This window comes from Corylus avellana, chromosome 6 (assembly GCF_965113065.1).
Source record: "Corylus avellana chromosome 6, dhCorAvel1.hap1.2, whole genome shotgun sequence".
NCBI lineage: Eukaryota > Viridiplantae > Streptophyta > Magnoliopsida > Fagales > Betulaceae > Corylus > Corylus avellana.
This window is the reverse complement of record NC_142495.1, coordinates 15,704,237-15,724,690: the sequence shown is the minus strand read 5'-3', so window position 1 is coordinate 15,724,690 and position 20,454 is coordinate 15,704,237. Positions and strand designations below refer to the sequence as shown.

Sequence of the window (20,454 nt, the reverse complement as noted above, 5' to 3'; positions counted from 1 at the left end):
ACGATCCTAGTGACGATGAAGACTTTGCTGAAGGAGTATTCGGACGGGACATTGAGGTAGATCGAAGGGGCTTGTTTTTATCTTTCTGGGTAGAAGACGAAGACGCTTCTCCTTGCAGAATCAAAGACGCTGCTCTTTGATTAGTTACCTTAGTCTTCCGCTACGTCAGTTGGTATCAAAGCGGAGCATTTAGCAGAACGGGTGAAAGCTACCCAAGAGGGAGTTCGTCAGCATCTGGAAGAATCCTATGCTAAGTACAAGACGGCAGCAGACAAGGGTCGGCGATCGAAGATTTTTTCAAGAAGGAGATCTTGTGATGGTGTATCTACGGAAGGGGCGACTGCCAACTGGTACTTCTGGAAAGCTGAGGAATAAGAAGTATGGTCCATGCAAGGTACTAAAAAAGATTAACGACAATGCATATGTCATCGATCTTCCAGAAGAAATGGCGATATCCTCAACATTCAACGTGGCAGACATTTTTGAATATTTTCCACCAGAGGAGTCAGAACTTAACTCGAGGACGAGTTCTTTTCAAGAAGGGGAGACTGATGTAGGACATGTGTGTCCCCACCCCCAAGAATAAATAGTTTACTTTTAATCATTTCCCTACTAGGAGTATATTTACTTTTCCTAATTAGAATTATGTTTACTTTCCCTACTAGGATTATGTTTACTTTCCTACTAAGATTAGATTTACTTTCTCTACTAGAAGTAGGTTTACTTTTTCTCCAAGGATTTCTCTTCTATAAATAGGCTTGCCTATTATGTAAAACTCAATCAATTGAATTATTATAAAATCAGAGAATTCTCTCTCAAATACTCTGCGGAGTTTTATCCTTTTTTTAGCCTGCGGGCTTGTTTTTATCTTTCTGGGTAGAAGACGAAGACGCTTCTCCTTGCAGAATCAAAGACGCTGCTCTTTGATTAGTTACCTTAGTCTTCCGCTACGTCAGTACGACGAGGTAAGTTTTTGCCCTTATTTGATTCGTAAATTTACACTGAACTGTGTAGTAGCGTTCTTTTTTTTAAGTTAGAAAACGCACGCATGAGTCATGACTCTCTCTCTTCCCACATTTTCAGACAAATCTCTCTCTCCTCTTCCCTCTCCCCTCACCAATGGCCGGCCACCAGAGACCACGAACACCAAGCACTGCTGACGACGAACCACCTACATCTCCGGCGACGAGCTACCCACCGTCAAAATCCATCTTCCCTCCCACTAACGACGAAACGCACAGGTTTTATCTATCTCTCTCTACTATATTTCTTGTGTTAAAGTTACGTGATGTTATGGAACAACTCTTGGGGTTATTAATGGTGTTTGTCAATGAAGTTTGGTTGACAGAGCATACAGATGAAATAGGCTATCAAAGCGAATCTGTTTTTGTTGATATAATTAATATCTAAATTAGTATTAAGAGGTGGTTGGATGTTGATTATTTTAATTTTTTTATTTGATCCTGAGGCTTGTATACGTAGAAAAGAATAGGAATTGATTTTTCGAGCGGTGATTTTTCTTCTATGTTGCTTTGATAAGGTAATATTAATTTCTTTTTCTTTAATCATGTTGCAGAAAAAAATTAAAATTGAAAGTGAAATCACACCTAGGGCTTGCAATTTTGACACAACCCGCAAATCCAACACAAAGTTAATAGGTATTAGGTTTGGACTTATCGGGTTCGGGTCTTAATCGGGTAGAGGGTCTACTTGATTAAGACATGATTAAATTCGTGTTTGGCGGGTTGACCTGGCGGGTCAGGCGAGTGACCCGTCAAACCCGTTAAGAAAATGTGTGACGGGTTGACTTGGCGTGTCAACCGGGTGACCCGCCAGACCCATTTAAATTAAAAAAGAAAAAAAAAAAAGAAAAAGAAAAAACGTAAAGTGCCCACCCTAACTCCTTTCTATTCTAACTCTATCGCAGCCCCCCCCCCTCAAAGCCAGCGACTCTCTCTCCCTCTCGGCTCTCTCTCTCTCTCTCTCTCTCATCTCTGAATCTCAACGCTGCACCTCTTCTCCCTGTGGTGGTCGGTGTCATGGTGGTCATCCGAAATTATGAATCTCTTTGCCTCTTTCTCCGTTAGCCCGACTCAGCCGTGCCTCTCTCTCTCTCTGCACTCTCTGTCTCCGGTATGGCGGTATGTCTAATCTTTGAAAGAGTTTTACCTAGTGTTGTTTCTCAGCTCTTGGAAGGTTCCATCTGTTGGTTTTCTTTTTAAAACTTATGCTGAAGAGGCGTACAAGGAAACATACTAGATATGTGAAAACTTTGAACTCCTAGTATCTCTTTAGCATTACTAATCTTTGAATCAACTCATACAAATCATCACAAAGAAACAATGTAATAAGGGAATGAAGGATTTACTAAGCCACCCCTCCTGAGAAGCAGCGACATTGAACAACTCCATCCAATTGGATCACAACCCCAAAATCATCTCACTTATTCCCCCTGAAATACAAGTAAATTTTCTGCACAAACCAAACAAAAAGGAGACACTTAAGTCAGAGAAAGAGAACTAGAAAAAGCTAATCGGGGTTAAAAGATGCCTAAACGTAGAGTTGAAAATTGCTAATCGTGTCGGGTCGTGTCTACCCGATATGATTCCGTTATTTTAAAAGGGTTAAGCAGGTCGTGTCGGGTTACCCAGATATTTTTCATGTTATAATCGTGTCAGACCCACTAACCCGTTTAGCTAGACGGGTTGTGTTCATGTATAGGGTAATCGGGTCACGGGTCTTAACGGGTTGAAATTGTGTCTATCCGTTTACCCGTTTTGCCAGCCCTATGAATCACACCGACAAAAGCGGTTTTGGGAATATCCTTACAGTTCCCAATTTGCTTTCACCAAAAATTTATTTTCTGTCTCTGCTGGAATAAGCGGTTTTGGGAAAGGTTCTATTGGTAAGAAACTTTTCATTATGATTACTTAGAAATTCATAAATCTTATATTTTTATTCTTTATTTGAGTTTCTATAATTATTCCCAACTTTCGGTTTCTTTAATTTTTTTAATTTAATTCATTTCTCTTTTTTGAATAGAATTTTGGTATCCGGTTCTATTTATTTTTTATGATTATGTTCTGGCCGTACTCCCAGTGCTAAATTTTTTCCCTGACTTACTTTGACAATCCTTTTTTTTTTCTCTCCTGCTTCCTACTTGAAACTTTTTTTTTTCTTCTTCTTGTCATTTATGCATCAACTAATTATTATTATTATTATTTTTCATTCCAATCATTTTTAAAAACTAACCCGTGCATTGCACGGGTTTCAAGCTCGTAATAATCATGTGAGGAGTTTTTAGTAATTTTGATTCAATTTCAGTTAGACCATGTGTGTTGTTATGAAACTAAAGAATTTGAATAATAATTATATTTTAACCTCTTTTGTAATACCTATTTAGGGCTCGTTTGGTTCACGGATTGAGTATTCCATTAGGTAAAGGAATAACTAGGGCTGTTAAGTGAGCGAAGCGTCTCACGAGCAAGCTTGAGCTCGGCTCGTGCTCGACTCGAATATTAAATGAAGCGTTTCATGAACACAAATCCTGGCTCGAATATTAAATGAAGCAAGCTTGGCTCGACTCGGTTAAGTTCGTGAGCAAGCTCGTATAAGGCTTGCCTCGCTTATTAGGCTCGGCTCGTATATTTTTTATTAAGTAACAAATAACAATATATAATCAACATTACACATTTACTCAATAATAACAAATATATTATATACCTTTGTTTTTTTGTTATTTATGCATATGTGTGTATATATATATTATATATATGTATATATTAATATAAAAACATATAAGAAATATATATATATATATATATATATATAATAAGAAATATATGATATTATCATTAATCATTTTATCATATGATATAATCATATAGTACAACCGTACAAGTTATTGTATCATTTAATATAAATATTATAATTAGATAGTTTATACTTTGAAAATTGGAATCGTATACGGTATATCACATAATCATTAATCATTATATATGGTATATCTGCATAAGTTATTGTGTTATTTAATCAATACATTATAATTATATACTTTATTCTTATAAAACATATATGATGTATCACATGATCTTAGATCTAAGATAATATTAATATTAATTGTGAGATAATATGATCATAAACTTTAAGTATGAGTGTATGACCATTAGATCATATGAATTTATTAATTAGAGTTTGAGTATTATTATTAGATTAAATGATTAATAATTAAGTAACTAATGTGTTTTTTTTATAATTTATACATTATAATCACAATTTACGGTAAGTAAAAACTTAACAATTTGAATTTAAATCATATATCATGAATCGTGATAATGAGAACATATAATACAAGTATATAAGTTATAACAATTAACATTGACCCATTACCCATATAAATTAGATAATGATACAATCATATATAAGTACATAAATGTTTACATATAAGATACAATATATATTAATATTGACAGTATATACTTGACCCGTGTTAAGCATTAACATTTTAGCATATTAACTAAATAATACTATATGTAATATGATAATAGTGATTAGTGTGTGTGAGTGTGTGACATAAAGCGTTTTACGTTGTGATTTAAAAAATACTTAATCTAAAATAAGAAGAAAAAAAAATATGCGATTGAAAAAAACACAATTTTTAAAATCGTAATTATTAAAATTGAAATAACAAACTGACCCTAAATAATACTACATAACACAATTTTTAATTCTAATTCCTAAATTTTGAATTTTGAATTTTTTTATTGAATTTAATCGTAGCTGAATTTGAATTTGATCTATGGTATATAAGTGTAATCGTAGCCGTCCAAAATGTTTTAATGATCTAATAGCTGTTGGATAATATTAATGGATGATAGCTATCAAGCATTTACTAAGAAGTATGCATATGATGTAATAGAGACACCGTAATCGACACCGACACCGTAATCTGACGAGTAATATTAAATATTGAAAACGTATATATAATCAATGGATCATATTGAACAAGCACACCTAAGTAGAAACAGCCACATGGGACGAGCTTTTGGTAAAACTAATCAAACCGTTAATATTTAAAATTTAATTATTTTTCCAAATAAACGGTTGCAAATTAGAGAACCCAAGTTTAACTTGAATCTGTCATCTCTGATCTCTCCATTCTCTCGACTGTCCTCTCACAGTCTCCACCATCCTCCTCGCCTCCTATCTCTGTTGCCGCTCCTACCACTCCCCAAGTGCCCCCAACAGCAACCACCACCACACCGCAGCAACCACACACCTCGACGCCTGGCTGAAGCTAATCCGCTCGTGCCCGGTTTCCAGGAACTTGCCGCTGCCAACCCCGCTGTCCACGCCGCTCTCGGAGGTCGTTTCACTCTCGCAGTACGCCGCGGATCGAAGGCGGAGGAGGTGATAAGATTTGTGGGTTTTTCTTTTCTTTTTGGGTTATTTTTTTCTCCGTTTCTTCTGGGGTGGTGGGTGGTTTGGGGTTTTGCCGTTTGATGTGTTTGTTTGGTTGCCCAGAAAAATGTGTAAATATTTTTGGATAGATAGGCATTGAGCACAATAGTAATTAATTGCATTGAGCACAATAGTAATAATTCTATTTCAAAGGCTGATCCTTTCTCCCCATAATTATCTGCTGTTGGTTTTGATAGCCAATCTGTTTAGAACTTATATAACCTTATTTAATTTTAATTTGTAATAAAATATTACAAATTTTGGTTTTGAAACCCATGTTAATCCAGTAATAAAATATTGGGCGGATTTCTTAAAGTTAGGCTAAATTTATGGTTGGGACCAATTTTGGGTGGGTCGAGATTCCTTGTAAATGTGAGAGGTTCTTGATTGCGTATGATTAATTGTTGATTTAATTTGCAGTTTACAGTAATCTTGCTGGTGAGACATTTCTTTGCTGTGTTTACCGGTGGAACGGAAGATTAACCCCTTCACACTTAAATTACAAAAAAAAAAAAAAAAAAAAGTCGAGCTCTATCGTGCCGAGCTCGAGCAGCGAAGTCAGGCTTGACTCGAGCTCGAGCCTGACTCAAAAATAAACGAGCCGAGCCTGGACAGCCCAAGCTCGCCCAAGCTCGGCTCGGTTACACCCCTAACAACATATGTATTCTAATTGGAGTTGAACCAAAATTACCAAAATACCCTACCCTTCTTAAAAAAAAAAAAAACCTAGAATTGCAGGGGCGGCCACCCCATTGAAATTCTAGGTTTTCCTTTTTTTCTTTTTTTTTAATAAAAAAAAATTTAAGGGTTAAAATAAACTTTTTGGAAAAAGTTTTCCATTCCTTTAGGAATAGCTGTTCTTCTCATTTTTTGGAGGAATAGCTATTCCTGTGTGTAAGGGATTAGTGATTCCCATGGGAATAACTATTCCTAGGAAGAGACCCTTACCAAACAAAGTAATAGCTATTCCATAGGAATAACTATTCCATTCCAGGGGTCTATTTTGCAAACCAAACATGCTCTTATTTTCCTAATGGAATATCCATTCCGCAAACTAAACGGGGTCTAAGTTTTGTATTATAGAGACCAATTCTCAAAACATGCATGTTTTTAAAGTTTTGCTATTCATGGCAACATAGTTTACTCTAAAGTTCATAGCTTTTCAAGTTTAATGATGCATTATAATGAAAAAAACCTTTGATGAAATTACAATTTTATGTACTTATATATTGGTTGAGATAAACACCTATATACTTGTTCAATAATATATGTGTGTGTATTTTTCTATACACTTTGATTTAAAATAACAACGTATATGTGTGCTATCTAAATTAACTTATATCATATTTACTCAATTTGATAATTTTACTTTATTTATTTACAAAATTGTGTGCGTGTGTGTATTTTTCTATACACTTTGATTTAAAATAACAACATATATGTGTGCTATCTAAATTAACTGTTTCGTTTTCTTTTGGTTTATCATATTTACTCAATTTGATAATTTTACTTTATTTATTTAGAAAATTCAATATATACTTGTTCAATAATATATCTATATATGTGTGTGTGTGTGTAATATTTCAATATATACTTGTTCTGTATGTGTATATAATATTTCAATATATACTTGTTCAATAATCTAGATAATGTGTGTGTGTGTGTGTGTAATATTTCAATATATACTTGTGTGTGTGTGTGTGTGTGATATTTCAATACACACACACACACACACACACACACACACACACATATATATATATATATATATATATATATATATATATATATTATGATATTAAAATTATAATATTAACGATTATAGTAGAATATAACACAGATCAAGCACGTGCATTGCACGTGCCATCCCAACTAGTGATTGGAAACGCGTTCTCCCAATTTAAGTCGATTAGTCCCTTTGTCCGTCGGCGGAGTTGTACGATGGAGGGAGCGGTGGTGCAGAACCACCAGCAGCAGCAACAACAAGCGGAGAGGCTGAACCTAGCTCTTCAGCAGCAGCTGAACCTGGAGGCCATGAAGACGCGAGCCATCAGCCTATTCAAAGCCATCACTCGCATCCTAGAAGACTTTGACGCCTATGCTCGCACCAACACCACCCCCAAATGGTCATTAACTCGCTCTTCATTTTCTTTTTTACTCACAATGCTCAGGATTTACCCGCTGTTTGGAGAATAGCACAAACATATTTCCATTCTCAGTTTTCAACAAATTTTATTGTTTATTTCTTGTGTTGTGTGCCAGGCAGGACATTTTGGGACAATATTCTATGGTGAATCTTGAGCTTTTCAACATTGTTGACGAAATTAAGAAGGTCTCCAAGGCCTTTGTAGTACATCCAAAGAATGTCAATGCAGAGAATTCTACAAGTATGCACCTTTCTTCTTAACATGATTAATTCTCCGCTACGAACATAAATTGGCTTAAGGTACTACACTTCACATATAATCCGCACCTACATTTATATGATGAAATGCAATAGACGAACAGGCAGTTGCACACACACCCATGGGTCATATTAAGTCCATTCGCTAAGCACTTGCTCATGGTTCCGACCACCTTTAGACCCACCAAGTAGATACAATGAGCTATCCAAGAGCACAATTTCTCCCCAAAACTGCTCATTCTCTGCATGTACAATAGAAAATACCAATTTTGTTTTTTGATAAGTAATGTAATTTATTAAAAAAGCATAAAGTGCCCCTAAGTACACATGTTACACAAAAGGCTCCTAATGAGCAAACGAAACCCAAACGAGACAGCAAGGAACACCCACAATCCACATAACCCTAAAAGCCCTCAAACCCAAAACCCACAAAACAACAAAGCCCAAGCCCCCAGGCACTGAACGCTAGAGAGCGTGAGTCTTGCCTTACCCCCTCCTAGTGGATGCTCCCTTAGCATCATAGTTGATGAAGTATTCTAAATTCAGAAGTTCCCTTCTACCCTTTACCTCCCGAGGGGTTTCCCCTAAGGTGTCATGATCATAAGCATTTTTTAAGTCCAATTTCCACAGTACCCCCGACTCCCCATATCGTATTCTACTATCAAGGCACTCATTGGAAATAAGAACAGGATCTAGGAACCTACCTTGGATGAAACATTTTCCTACTTAGAGATAATCTTTTCTAGCGCCATCTTCAGCCTATTTGCAAGAATCTTAGCAATAATTTTTTTAATTCCACTCACCAGACTAATAGAGCAAAAGTCTTTGGGATTATAGCCTTAAGAATTTTCAGGATGAGGGTGATGAACGTTGCATTAAGGCTCCTTTCAAACTTGCCTCTAGCATGGAAGTCATGAAATACCTTTATAATGGCTTCTTTTAATGCACCCCAACAAGCTTTGAAGAAAGCCATAGAGAAACTGTTAGGTTCTGGCGCCTTGTCACCATTCATAGCTTTGAATACCTCCAACACTTCCCCTTACTTGAATTCTCTCTCCAACCAATTGGCCTTCGCCTCACCAATAGAATCAAAAGAAAGGCTGTCCAATAAAAGTTGCTAACTAAACTGCTCTGTATACAAATTTTTGTAAAACTGGATAATGTGTTCGCTGATCTCCAAGCGGTTGGAAGAAATTGTGCCACCAATCAACAAGGAGTCGATGGAGTTCTTTCTTCTATTGGAGTCGGCCACCTTGTAAAGAAATTTCGTACATTTGTCACCCTCCCTCAGCCATAAAGCCCTAGATTTCTGCCTCCAACTCACCTCCTCCATGAGAGGGGAACACTCTAACTTGCTTAAAACTTTTTCCTTCTTCATTCTTTCCTCTTCGCCTAAAGCCCTTTCTTCTTCAATGATATCAAGAGCAGAAAGTTATTCCAGAAGTATCTTTTTCTTCCTCCCTACTTTGCCAAACACCTCCTCATTCCATCCTTTTAAATCAGCTTTCAAAGCCTTGAGCTTGCAGGTTGGAGAGCTTTGAAAGTGATAAGAGTCCCACCACTAATTTACCTTGTCCACAAAACCCTCAAACCAAAGCCACATGTTTATTGAAGTACCTACTACCCCTTTGAATTTCACCACAGTCAGGAGGATCGGGTAATGATCCAAGCAAACCCAAGGAAGCCTCCTCTAGGGCATGCTAGGAAATTGGGCTTCCCAATATGGAGAAACAAGAAATCTATCAATCTTGGACCAAGAAGGTAACTTCAGATTATTTGACCTAGTAAAAGTTTCGGTTTTGATTAAAAATGAAGTCGAAGAACTCCATCATAGCTAAGTGTAAGCGAGCTCCTCCTAATCTCTCACTGGGAACTGGGTAATGTTGAAATCACTCCCAATGTACTAAGGCAAGTTCCACCAATTAAGTATACTAACCAAGTCATCCCAAAGAAGCCTTTTATCTCTCATCCCATCCCAAAAAAGCCCAAGTGAAGTGACTTCAATTTTTTTTTGAAAGTAATAGCCAGGGTGAACTCAACCCCACAAACTACGCCACAACGCTATGTGACATAGCCAAAAAGCTTAGTTTCTTGAAAACAAACAATGCTAACCTTCCACTCTCTAAGAAGGTTCCTCACCCTCATACATTTATCCCCCTCATTCAACCCTCTAACGTTCCAGGATAACAATCTAGGCTTCCTTAAGAACTGAGAACCCCCTTTTCCTCTCCTTTACCATGGCTTTAGCTCTCTTTTGGGATCATAATTAATGGAGCACTCTAGCATTTTAACTCCCTACTGCCTTTGTTACCAATTTTAGAGGCAGAGGTCGAAACCTTATGAATACGGCTTTCTTCAAAAACTGTTAGGAGAGCCATAAATTGCTCCTCAAAACCCATACATGAAACCCTCACAACATGATGGATTTCCTTCATTCTTTGCAAAACTCAATTTGAATATTTTGAACCTGGGCAACCAGATTTCCCATCATAGCAGGGGAATAGGAGCTTAGGGGATTGCAGACTGAACCTTCCTTCCTATTGACAAGCAACACGTCCCTACATGGTTAGTAAGGAACAAAATGGCTCAATGAGTAGATTGAACCGTCCTTCCCCCTTATTGCCATTAACACTACCCTTCCACACAAAACCCAATGAGCAAGGAAGAAATGGCTCAATGGTCAGTAAGGGAGCAAGAGCCCACTCAAAAGACCGAAGGACTGCTGCCGCCCCATCAGATTCTGGTAGGCAACCACCAACAGAAGCCTCAAGACCACTAGTACCGAAACTACAAACAATCATCAATGTTTTGGGAGGTTGAGAGATTGGCTGCAGGGGAGCTTCTGGTTGCAACCCCATTGACCCATGATCACTAGTCAAATCAGAAACATTTTGGTAGCATAATGAGAGCTCTATGTCAGCTCCAACAAACTCTGTGGGGCTCGTCGTGCTCCCTTCCACAAGGAACGACTACTGCAGAACCGCCCTAGAGAGGATCAGGATAGTCCCAAAAGCATTGGCAAGGGAGCTCCCCTTACCCTTACAACGGTTGCTGACCAATGACCACGGCGACCTTGATTGTCGGTCCTTCAGGTTGACCCACTAGTCCTTCGGATAGTCCCAAGTTAACACCCACCCTGCTTGAGCCCAAAACGAGCCACCTCAAAAATGAAGGCCCAATTGCAGTTTTATTTCTCTACTTTAGCATTTTTGGTCTAGGCTTAAGGGGGAATTTTACCCGAGCGCCCCTCGAGCCCATTAGGGCCTTCCTAGGTCACGACCTACATGGGCCACAAGAGGCTTGGAAGGGCCTGCTTTAGCAACGGGCTTCAGTCCAAGTCCAGCCACTCTAAACGTCTAGACACATCCTTAGATATGGGCTTCAACGTCTCTTTGAGGATGCCAAGTTCGAGAGTTTCACCCAAACTACCTTTGTCCAATGTTAGACGACTTTCACCAGCAAAAAACTTGGGACTAACTCTAGACCCAGACGCTCCTAGCCACCCAGTCAATTGTTTGTCTCATCGGGGCAAACACTTTGGAGTTCCCAATGGCCTCTTGCTAGATTCCCCTCGAGGCATACGTTTTGGATTTCAACACCTCTGCGTATGGTCTCTTCCCCCCCTCGGAGAACATAGCTTTGGCTCCGTATGATTCTTGCCCATAGCCAACGACAAGCGGCCAACAAGGATTAACTAGAGGAAATTTATGACCAAGCGAACGTCATCCTCCCTACATTGTGTCTTCCTTTTGACACTAGAATATGTCCCCTCGGTCTATCTGTACTGTGCTCCTCCCACGACCAAGAACCACCCGTGCTTGTTTGAGCATCTTTGGGAGAGAATAGTAGGGAAGCTAGCTATGGATCTTCTCCAAAACACCTTCAAGCCCCTCTCTCGGATTAGCTCTTCTATGGTGGCTAGCAACAACTGACTATAAGCTTTACCCAAGAAAACAGAGTGAACAACGCCCCTACAACTTTCAAGAATCCGAACCCCAAAAGAATTTCCCCCCACCGTCAACTCAAACGCTTTGGATTCAATTGAACACCATCTACCCATCCACACAGCTCTTAACAACTCTCAAACTCAATCGTTCAAAGCAAAACAAAACTCTAACAATAATCAGTCAGCAGATGCGCCTACATGTGCTGCCGAGAACACTTTCTGTCAACATAATCTTCCCTACTAAATCCATCATTAATTGAGAGAAGAATATCCCAAAAGACTAAGCCAGTGGACTCAAAAGAGGAGTTTGAATATGCTTTTTTTTTTAATCACTATCCAATGAAACACATGATACAACAATCAAAATGTTAAATCAATCAATGGGATTCTGTGATTACAGTCCTACCAGTTATGCTGTCCTCAAAGCTATTGCCTGAGATGGAAATGGAGGACAACACCAAGAGAGAGCAGTTGCTTCATGGGATGCAAAACCTGCCAATATCCTCACAAATTGAGAAGTTAAAGGTGTTTCAGAGTTGATTGAGAATCCAATATTAGTTTTTATTTAATTTTGTATGAAGTTCATTCATTTAGACACTTGCATTTTACAGGCTAGAATTGATATGATTGGAGCAGCCTGTGAAAGTGCTGAAAAAGTATTAGCTGACACTCGGAAAGCTTATTGTTTTGGAACTCGGCAAGGGCTACCAATCGCCCCAACTCTGGACAAGGGCCAGGCTGCAAAAATTCAAGAACAAGAGAAATTGCTCCGAGACACCGTAAATTTTGGGGAAGGCATTACTCTCAACTGCTACTTAACATTCAATGCCTTAATAGATTATCTGCTTTTCGTCCAGCTCTAACTCTCTATAGGTTATTGGTCTTATTTGTATTTTTTAAGATCAAAACCTGTTGACATTTCTTAAGCTATCTAGTATTGTAGCTTTGTTTCAGCAATTTGTGGTCAGACAGTAAACAGAGAAAATTAAAGAACCAACTCTAGGATGAAGAAAAGTTCAGCAGAATTTATATACCTTATATTTATTGTCACTAAGAAGAGTTCTAAATGATGCTTTGCGCTTATTGAAGCAACATCAGCCTGTGTCCTTTCTGCATTCTTGAGTTATTATTGTTAGCTGTGACAGTGAGATTCTTATAGAATTGTGTTCTCGTATGAACTGTGTCAGTGTATCAATCCCTCCCATTTGCCATAGAATTGTGTCTGTAAGCGTAAATTATTCTTTAATCATTGATGCAGACTCCAGGTTTCATATTATTCTTTCATCACATCAGATATGGCCTTACCCTATCCAAAAAAAAAAAATTGATATGGGCTTTACTCTTTTCAGTTTCTAAGATAATCTTTCCATTTGCATATAATTAATGGTTGTTTATTTAACTCTTAATTCAGAGCTAGTCATACTGTATTTAGTAATTATTCTTTGCTGAGTTTGGCTGCTTGTCAAACTGGATGTTGAGGTTCAAGATCAGTTGTGTTAGGGACAGTTGTGCAAGAGCAATGCTTCCTGTCTAACTTTAGCACAGATTCATAGGATTTTGCTGCAGGAACCAAGCTCTGCAAGTTTATCTTGAAAGTAACACAATTTCTAATAAAAGCAACAATTGCTTATGTCAGACGAATGCTAGTTGGTCTAATCATGATTGGAAATTTTAAATTTTGATTGATTGGTATATGCATGTAGGATTGCGAATACCTGGAGACCAGAGGCAGATCACACCTGCACTTCCATTGCATTTGGTAGATGTGGTCACAGGTGATGGAGTGCAGAGTTTTGTTGATGCATCAGGTAATAATCAGTCATTTGGTGTTCAAGCGTGGTTTTATTTTATGGGATTTATTTATTGGATTGAATACCAATTCTATTTAGGCGGCTTTTACAAAAACCACTTGCAGGTATGTATTTAAAGAATACTCCTATTTCATCAAATAACATCGGTGGACAGGGCACTCTGTTGCAGGTAAGATCTTTGACGTTATTCTTTAAGTGTCAAGTGTCACTCCCTAGAGTTTGACATGATTAGTTCATTTTTCCTTGAATTGTGAATTGACGAGGCTGCCCTAGTTATGCTAAAGCCTAAACATTATTTCATGCGGTCACCCCTTGATTGTGGTTACTTTTCTTCCATGTGTAATTTCCATTACTGATCCTACAAATATCTCTTTTTGCTTACACACACACACACACACACACACACACACACATATGGGTTATTCAAGTTACATAACTCAATAACCTTTCTTTAAAACAATATTTCGTCGAATAATATTTGGTTACTTTTCTTCCATGTGTAATTGCCATTACTGATCCTACAAATATTATTGGACGTTAAGAGTTATCTTATCCATAAAGTGTTCAAGTTTATGTTTTTTGTATTCTTAATTACACTAAAGGAAAAAAGTTTTTGTGTTTGATAGTTAATGACATTTGAATGTTGTGATATTTGTATCCGTTTAGTTTTCAAATTTAAGTTTCTTTGGAAATCTTTTTGATAGGTAATCAAGCAAGTTTCACTAAAAAGTGTAAGGTGCCCCTAAGTACATAGGAAATATACAAAGGAACACCAAAAAGAAAAAAAAAAATAGAACAGAAAAAACGTAAAAAATAGAAACAAGCTACCCCCGGAAACCCAAAGGACCGGAACAACAACAAACCACCCACAAAGGACTACAACATAACATTGAGAGAACTCTCTTTCCTTTACCCTGGCTAAAACCATCACCTCTAGCATCAAAGTTAATAGAGCACTCCAAGTGTTTAAGCTCCCTCCTCCCTTTCGGCTTAGAAACAAAAGCCACAACCTCATGACGTTGTCCCTCGTCAACGAGTGACAAAAGATCTTGAAGCCTTTTCTCATTACCCCAACAAGAGATCCCTAGTAAGGGATCTCCATTGCACTTTGCACAACCTCGGAGAAGCCTACATCCCCCACCTCTCCATTCTCTCCAACACCAGCCCCATCCAGATCACCCTCCTTCAAAGATTCACCCACCTCTAAGACAGTTAGAGGGGAAACAACCATTGGCATTGACGGGTGTTGAGAAATGGGGGGGGGGGGGGGGGGGGAACCAAAAACACCTCTCATAGAATGGAGAGGGTATATAGAAGGGGAAACACCGAGATACCGTTGATAACACTGGCCTTGGCGGGAGTAGAGGAAGAGCTTTGGCGTCACTAGACCTTGCTGGAACATACCCATCCAAAAGACCAAAGGCAAAGCAAGACAACCACTCACCCTCAGGAAGGCTAACATCCAGCTTCGAAGCCCTCCCAACCTTGGACTTGTTTAGGGGTTTAGCCAAATTCTGGGTAAAATCTAGATTTGTCGATGAAGTAGAGGAAGCTAAACCTATCGGTGAGCCCATGATCTGTTGGGTAAGATTATCGGTGAAGGGTAATGGGCAAGCCAAGCCTAGAGCTACCGGCGAAGACGGAGGTAGCAAAGAACCAACGACATCTCTGAGTATTGCCAAAAAATACTCATCCAAGCGGGCATCTAAACTTGTGTTCACCGGTGCAAGAACAACCTCTGGCGAAGACGGGGCTTCGAGGGCTTCTGGCCTTGGAGGGAACAAAAAACCACTGGTGTCAACTGGGCATGCCGGAAACAGCCCACCAAGACAGACCTCTTCAAGTGCGGTCGCTGGTAGCAGAGTACCTCTAGCGAAGTAGCCGGGACCAAAACCTCTTCTTGCGAAGTAGAAACTGGATTGGAATAACTCGGGGCCCCGATCTTGGAGGACTGATTCATAGGCTGAAGCTTGGGCCTACACTTGGGGGCTCAATTACCCCCCCCCCCCCCCCCCCCCCCTCTCCTTATGTCACCCAACACGCTTGGGCTTCTGAAAAAGCCCAACTCCCCCAAATCCCTTCAAGCCTCCCAAAACTTCCCTAATGCCTGGTCAATCTTGGCCTACAGCCTCACGAGCTAGCCCCTCCATGCCCTAAGGAATGATAACAACTCCTTGGCTTGCTGCAAATTCCCCTCATTTCTGCAACACCACCAGACGAAGCAACTTTACCCCGCGCAGTGGACCTCTGCTGGGCGTTAGAAAGGTCCTTTCCTTGTAGATTACAAAAGAAAGGGTGGTCTTTGACCAACAAGTCCCCTAGCCGCACCACTGGAACCTCTACATCGCTAAAGAGCTGGCCACCGAAAGCAATGCCTCTACAAACGACGACGCGCACTCCCACCGAATTAAGAACAACCCAACCTCAAACCAGGCTGAGCCTTCTTCCTAGTCTGCGAGAGGGCGGTACAACAACCGTGGCTTCAAGAAAAGCCATTGCTTTGCTCAACTCACCAACAACTCGGCTCCATCCCAGCCCTTCGTGACCGTTAGGAAGCAAAATAAGCCCCTTTTGGCCACCCAATGTGTAAGCTGCCACCTCCAAGTACCGGCTAGTCTTATGAACACCTCTTCGGACGATGAGTGCCTTCAAATCCTCTCGGAATGATTTGATGAAGTCTTTAACATCAGGATTATGCAACATCTCTTCCACCATCAAGACCAGCCATGCGATACACTGGAAGCCCAAAAATAGTACACCGAAAAAGCCCCTCCTTTCCTCCAACCGGAGCACTAAATTGCCTTCCACCACCGAGAAGACAAACGACCTATGTCTCCATGCACCACTCACATTGTCGTTAAAAAAATAGCAACGAGCGAGGCAACAACCCACCCAAAGGGGGAGCCACCCCAATGAGGCAGCAACTCACCCAAAGAGCGAAGATGACACGCATGCTAATGGAAATCTGAAGCTGAAATCTAGCGTGATGCGCCTCCACGAGCCACCGCTAAAGAATAGAAAGCAAGAGGAACAGAAAAAGGAGGAAGATCTCTTAGAAATTAAGAGAAAATGGTGTTTGATGGAGGTTCGAGGTTGACGACTAGTGGGATGCACCTTCATGCGCCACCGCTAGTAGAGGGAGGGAAAGAGAGAGTGAGGAAGATGAGAGAGAAGCTCTGAGGAAGCCGCTAGCCTTTGGAAATCTTAATACATGTAACAAATAAGTTTTTTGTATTTTATAGTAAGTGACATTTAATTGTTGTGAAATCTGGCATGTGCAATAAATATAGAGGAAATTTAATTGAACGGTGATGAGGGTTCTGCGCCTAAGTGAGACCTAGTATTGTAAAATACTCTCTCTCGGAAAAAAGTTCTCTCTCTCTCTCTCTCTCTCTCTCTTACTCTAGTGGTGGCGCGTACAGGCGCGTCCCGCTAGAGTCTCAGTTTTAGGTTCGTGAGATGCTGTTGGTTAGGTTGAGATGGAACTTCGTTTGATGGTGGAAGCTAAATCCTTTTCTCTCTTTGCGAAATCTAAAGAGATTCGTTTGGAGGAAAGAAGGAAAAGCTTCGATGGTTCTATTTCTTTAGGGATTCGATGCTTTGATTGGTTGGCGGACACAATGGAGGAGGTGTTGCTGTATCAGGGGAAGGAGGAGTTTGTTAAATCCTTCTGAGGTGGTGGAGGTTTTGATGGTCCTTAAGGGTAGCAATAAGTCCGGTTGCTTCTTAGAGGTGGTTGTCTTTGTTGACTTGAGGGCCATGGAGGAAGGGGATGGTGTCGTTTTGTAGGCAAGCTACGGCAATTGCTAGCGCCCATCGTCGCTAAGGATAGGCCGCTGGTCTTTGGAGTTCCTTCCGGCGACGGTGGTGTTACGCCTTCTCGCTCATATGCGGTGATGCTATCCGTGACTTCTGATTCTTTGAAGCTGTTGTCCGTGAACCATTTCGATCTGGTTCCAGTGGCGAGGTATTTTGGGTTGATTAGTGGTGGCGAGGAGGCGAGATCACCAGTAAACTGCTTCGAGTTTGAGTATGGTTCACCAATTCAGAAGGAGAAGTTTGGCTTGTCGCTGGGTAGGAGTATTCCTCAAGGAGGCGGCGCTCCAGTGGTGAAGACGATGAGGCTTCTACGTTGGCTGAAGAAGGTCCTCGATAATTTCAGGGCTGATGTGGATCAGGTCCTGTCTACCGGGCTAGGCTTAAAGCCCAAACATTTCTGTGGTTTAAAGTTGAGGGTTGGGCCTAAGGTATCACTTAAGAAGGTTAGGCCCATTAGGTTTGGTTTGGCTCCAGAGCCCTTTTCTGGGTCTCGGGCAGGCCTTGTTCATCAATCGGACGACGAGGTGGTTTCGGGTCATGCAGCGGGTCTTGGGGATGCTACTACGACGAGGGTGTCGGTGGTGGTCCAGGGTTATTGTCTCCGGTGTCTGGAGTCTATCCCTAAGTCGCTGGTGTTAGCTTTGATGGCTTCAGGGGACTTCGATGGTTCCTTCGATGAACTCTGTGAAGGTCTCACCTCTGCGGTGGAGTGTCAGATTAGTCTCTAGGCTTTGGTGAGTTCAGAACTAGAGAAGGTGGAGGTTGCGGTGGTTTCTGTATTGCTGGCAGTGGAGGAGGATCCTGATAAGGCTGTTCGCAATTCTTCCCAGGCAAAGGGCTTGCTCCGGTGGGGTTTTTTTGGGCCGAGAACTGTTCCTTCACCATCCTCGTCAACACTGGATGTTAAGGAAGGTTCTTCTGCTTTTCCTCAGAAGTTGGGTCCCCCGACAGCAGGGTTACAACCCACTCATACTGTCTCGAAGACAATTTCTCCAAAGTGCTTTGGTGGTTCCTCCTCAAGGGCGGCCAAGCTGGGTATGAGCTCTTGTCCTGTGATGTCGGAGGATGGAGCACCTAGTTATCCTTCTGTTTCCAAGTCGCAGCATGGGTATTCTCGGAGAGTGAAAAACAAGATAGGTGCGTAGCTGAATAAGAAGATGTATAAGAAGCTGATGGGCGAGGTAGTGGTGGCCTTTCCGTCGGCTGGGGTGGAGGGATATTCCAAGGGGTGGAGGGATATCCCACTTTGGGGTAGTCTTTTGGGGGTGAGGAGAAAAGACTTCAAGGTCGTTTTTCTATCATTGAAGAGGATCGATACTGTGAAGAGGGGGTGCTACTTCTAATACTAAGGGGAGGAGGGAGCTTAAAAATTTGGAATGCTCCATTAACTTTGAGGCTAGAGGTAGTGGGTATAGTAGGGGGGCAAAGCCACTTAGGCAGGGTAGTTTGTGGGTTTTTGTTTGCATTGTGAGGATAGGGTTTTTTTGGGTTTCAGGGTTTTGTTTTGAGGACTCCAGGTTTTTTGGGCTTCAAGGTTCTTTTTTTTAGTGTCTTTTTTGTGGGCTTGTAGGTTTTCTGTGTATACTTCTTATGTACTTAGGAACGTCTTACGCTTTTTGATATATACAACATTACTTGCCAATGACACGTGGAACTCCCTTTTTGCATCTTCATATTGCAATTGAGATGGACTTAATGTTATCTGATACAACCATCTCATCTCTAGACATCTCTAGAGATTTCCCCGTTCTAGTATCTGACATTTCTTCAAGAACCACCATGACCCTACTCTGACTTGAAAACAGTTCACATTGCCATCCTTTAAAAACTTAGTGTTTTTTGCTAACTATTAGAAGGGTTATTAGGGTTAGTAAGTCATTAGGGTTTGAGGGTAGTTTGGTTGTTGTAATGTTTCCCTAATCCTATATATTAGAATGTTTGTATTAGGTTAATGATAAGCTGAATAATATAGCAGCCACCTCTTCTCCCTTTAATCTTCTTACTACAAAACTCTTAACATGGTATCAGAGTTTTAGGGTTTAGATCCTTGTTTCTTTGTTTGTAGTCTTAGTTTTTCACTGTTTTTTGTTTTGTTTTGGTGAGTGTTCTTCTGGTGGCAGCACCGCCCATGTAGGCTTAGAGTCCACACAGGCAGTGCCTTGAAAGATGTTGTTCGTGGTTATTGAAAAAAAAAAAAAAGTTTGCCGTGTGCTTTCCCGGTGGTTCTTATGGTGTTTCCTACTACTTTTCTAAGTTTATGGTATTTTTTGTGATGTTTTGTGCTGTCTAGAGTGGTTAGTGTAAGGTGGCCAATGTATTGCAGTGGCCTTCGAAAAAAAAGAAATTCTACGAGTTCTGGCGAAGCTCCGGCGAGACTTTGGCAAAGGTTTCTGTTTGGTTTGGCTTCTGTTTTTGGTATTGCCGGCGTGGTCTGCTTGTCTCCTGCCAATTTTGACTGTCTCTGGTGTGTATCTGGCAAAGCTTTGGCGAAGTTTTTTTTTTTGTTTTGTTTTGTTTTTTTTTTGTTTTTTTTTTTCCAACAGTAGTAGTTCCGGCGAGATTCGTTGGTTGATCTCGTGAAATGTGATAGTTGTTAGTTGTCGAGATCCGACTGGGCTTTGTGTTTTGCGGTGAGATTTGACCGGCTTTGGTGTTTTGCGGTGCTTTTTGACCGGTTGTTGTCCGGCGAGATTCTATTGGTCTTGGTGTTTTGCGGTGAGATCCGACCTGCCTTGGTGTTGTGCGGTGTGATTTGATCTATCCTTGGTGTTTTGCTGCTAGATTCGACCGGCGTTGGTGTTTTGCGATGGGTTTCGACTGGTCCTTCTTGTTTTCCGGCGAGATCCAATCGGCCTTGGTGTTTTTCGGTGAGATCCGACTGTCTGCTGCAGTTTTCGACGAGTTTCAACCAGCATTGAGGTTTTAGGAAATTTTCTTTGTTATTTATATGGGTCTTTGACTCTTTGTATTGTGTGCTCCAAGCTGTTCTAGCTTGAGGGGGAGTGTTGGAGTAT

General features: G+C 40.5%; 1 protein-coding gene across 3 annotated transcripts in view; it reads left to right on the top strand.

Annotated features, from left to right (window-relative positions):
- Positions 1–5,117: 5,117 nt before the first annotated feature.
- The window catches only part of MED8 (mediator subunit 8), a 37,774-nt gene continuing 22,437 nt past the window's right edge, over positions 5,118–20,454 (top strand). Inside the window, exons 1-8 of one of the 3 annotated variants that reach the window (XM_059599887.2) lie at positions 5,118–5,409; positions 5,881–5,898; positions 7,301–7,586; positions 7,723–7,847; positions 12,211–12,335; positions 12,422–12,605; positions 13,514–13,618; positions 13,726–13,790. In XM_059599887.2, coding sequence (XP_059455870.2) covers positions 7,402–7,586; positions 7,723–7,847; positions 12,211–12,335; positions 12,422–12,605; positions 13,514–13,618; positions 13,726–13,790 — 789 coding nt within the window. In that variant the 5' untranslated portion in view covers positions 5,118–5,409; positions 5,881–5,898; positions 7,301–7,401. Of the gene's footprint in view, positions 5,410–5,880; positions 5,899–7,288; positions 7,587–7,722; positions 7,848–12,210; positions 12,336–12,421; positions 12,606–13,513; positions 13,619–13,725; positions 13,791–20,454 lie in introns of all 3 variants that reach the window. The other 2 variants (XM_059599886.2, XM_059599885.2) reach the window with 2 other exon arrangements.